The sequence below is a fragment of the Cephus cinctus genome, unplaced genomic scaffold (assembly GCF_000341935.2).
Source record: "Cephus cinctus unplaced genomic scaffold, Ccin1 Ccin1_scaffold0077, whole genome shotgun sequence".
In the NCBI taxonomy this organism is placed as follows: domain Eukaryota; kingdom Metazoa; phylum Arthropoda; class Insecta; order Hymenoptera; family Cephidae; genus Cephus; species Cephus cinctus.
Genome location: NW_014332818.1, coordinates 30,667 through 33,398, shown reverse-complemented (window position 1 = coordinate 33,398; position 2,732 = coordinate 30,667). Strand labels below are relative to the sequence as shown.

At 39.3% G+C, this 2,732-nt stretch overlaps 1 protein-coding gene across 1 annotated transcript in view; it reads right to left on the bottom strand.

The window, feature by feature from the left end:
* Positions 1–2,054: 2,054 nt before the first annotated feature.
* LOC107270345 (uncharacterized protein F54H12.2) overlaps positions 2,055–2,732 on the bottom strand; it is a gene marked incomplete in the record, with an annotated part of 1,138 nt that continues 460 nt past the window's right edge. The window contains 1 exon segment of the mRNA XM_015745281.2: positions 2,055–2,724. Coding sequence (XP_015600767.2) covers positions 2,055–2,724 — 670 coding nt within the window.

The window sequence follows — 2,732 nt, the reverse complement described above, 5'->3', positions numbered from 1 at the left end:
ATTCATTCTGGGGAAAATTTGGTCAACGTGAAAATCAACCAAAAACAACGATTGTAACCGATGGTAAAACATTCCTCGAGACAGTTAGCGATCCTAAAAAAGAGATACTTAGTGTTCTCCCGGTAAGCGATGATGTGGTATATATTAACTGGTGTAAAGTAGATGATACTATCGAACCCTCGAGAATTACGAACGTTGTGATTGCCGTGTACACAACAGCTCAGGCTAGACTACGACTGTATGCTCTTCTTGAGAAGATTGGTAGACAATGCTTGTATTACGATACGGATAGTATCATTTTCATTCGATCGGACACTCCTGATTCTAAAGATTTAGAAACAGGGACGAATTTAGGGGATTTAACCGATGAATTAGAAGATTACGGAGAAGGTAGCTATATAAGCGAGTTTGCATCGTGTGGTCCCAAGTGCTATGCGTACAAAGTTGAAACCCCTAAACGTGTTACCGATTATATTTGTAAAGTTAAAGGTATTAGTCTTAACTATGCAAATACAAAAAGCATCAACTTTGACACATTAAAATCTTTTGCAACTACTGGTACAACGAGGTGTGAAAAGACTCTACGAGGAGGAAGTAGAGTCTAAAAATGGTACGTTCTATAGCTATATTATATTTTTTATTAACAAGAATTTCATTTAATACTTATTATTCCTGTTTATAGTAAAAAAATCCTGCAATCAGGACGACCTTACTATTATGCGCCAGCAGCTGGATAATGTATGTGCCCAACTTACGGCGCTACAAAATAAAATTTTCCAGCCGCCGGTCATAACAATATATGACGATGAGGCAGTAGTAAAAACGGAACCGGCGTCGCCACCGCTTCCTCTATACCCTGAAAGTGACATGCTTCTAATGTCTCCGGAGGTAGAGGAGGCATTAGAAAATTTGTTAAATATCGAGGAAGCGGTGAGAAATATACCTATGTAAGTCTAGTAATAGTAGTAGTAATAAGAATAATTTGTATAATAATAATAATAATAGCAATAAAAACATGTTTTATACTGTAATAATGTGTCCCTCTTTCACTCATCCTTCGCAAAAATGAACTTCTTTAAACCTAAGGTGAGAATGTAGAGTCCAGATGATAATAATAATAATAATTTTCGAGGTATAATATATTTATTATAAGTCAGATCGACAGCTTTGAGTACAATGATGCGTTTTATTGATGTGTTTCTTAATTTGGGGTAGTTCATCCTTTTTTATAAATAGTGGATAGAGATGGTACAGCACTTCAGTACTAGTTACAAGCACCGCAGAGTGGCTGCAATGGAGCAAGATTTAAAAAAAATTTTACGTTACCATCCAGTAACATCTCTCCTCAGGGAGTTGATGTGCCAGGAGTTCCATAGGCCAAACGATCCTGGTCGAGATTCGAGGGTGTTACGCAGGATTTTCGAAAACGCGAAGATACCAAAAATTGTTCAATGGTACAAAAAGGAGTGCATGGAACACCAGGGGACGATTGCCCTATGCTACGACGTGTTGAAAATTCGTGGTGAAGATAACGATAGGCGAGTGCGAGTGATCAGAAGCCGTGGTAAATTGTGCTCAAGTGGTAGCTAGTGTACTTCTATTTCTCTGTCTAATAAATTCGTACTAATGTCATAAATTTATTCATTGCTATTGAAACAAAATTAGGTGTCAATATTAAGACAATAGCCCTCGTTCATGAGGAACCAGCATTGCCATTAGTATCAGCACCATCACCGTCACCTCCATCGCCATCACCATCATCATCATCGTCGTCGTCATCGTCATCACCATCACCAGCTTCACCGCTCTCGTCACCACCGTCACCACCACCGCCACAACAATCATCATCATCATCGCCACCATCACTACCAGCACCGGCATTATTTACACCTCAACAACAACGAGTTGTGAAAAGAGTCTACGAGGAGGAAGTAGAGTCTAAAAATATGCCATTTCCTGTATTTCCGTAGTGAATACCAGTTCCCATAAAGAGAGTATTGTAGTTTCGGACTGATAACTTTATCATATGCAGGTTGAAGAGCCCTGCTGGGTATTTAAACGCCATCAATATAGAACGATAGATTATTCATGTTGAAATGTTGGAAATTGAACGGATTATATTCCGTACGACCGATGCCATTTCCTGTATTTCCGTAGTGAATACCAGTTCCCATAAAGAGAGTATAGTAGTTTCGGACTGATAACTCTTTATCATATGCAGGTTGAAGAGCCCTGCTGGGTATTTGAACGCCATCAATATAGAGCGATAGATTATTCATGTTGAAATGTTGGAAATTGAACGGATTTTTGGCAGGTGCTCCATTGAAAGTCTTATTTGTGACAAAGCTTACGATGATTCGTTTCGGTAATTGACCGATAAAAACATTGTCGAGAGTCTCTCGCTGTATACCGCCAGGTATAGAAAGAGATTTTACTTCGACTCTTGTTATGGGGTACTTCGCAGGTGTCTGAGCCAGAGCTTTAGCATGAGCTAAAAGAATCATCGGACTGATTTTCACTTTCCGCACGAGTAGCGTAGCTTCTGTGATATGGACCCTATAATCCCCAGTTCCAGATTGCATTAAGCAGAAATTATCTTTAGATCTAACAAGCCGTAGCTGCATGTCAACGCCGTTTAACAAATATTTCTCCTGGTTGAAAACGTCACAATGTAACGGTCCAATGAGATCGAGTATTCTGCCATGTTTGATGGAACTTGCTAAAACACCAGC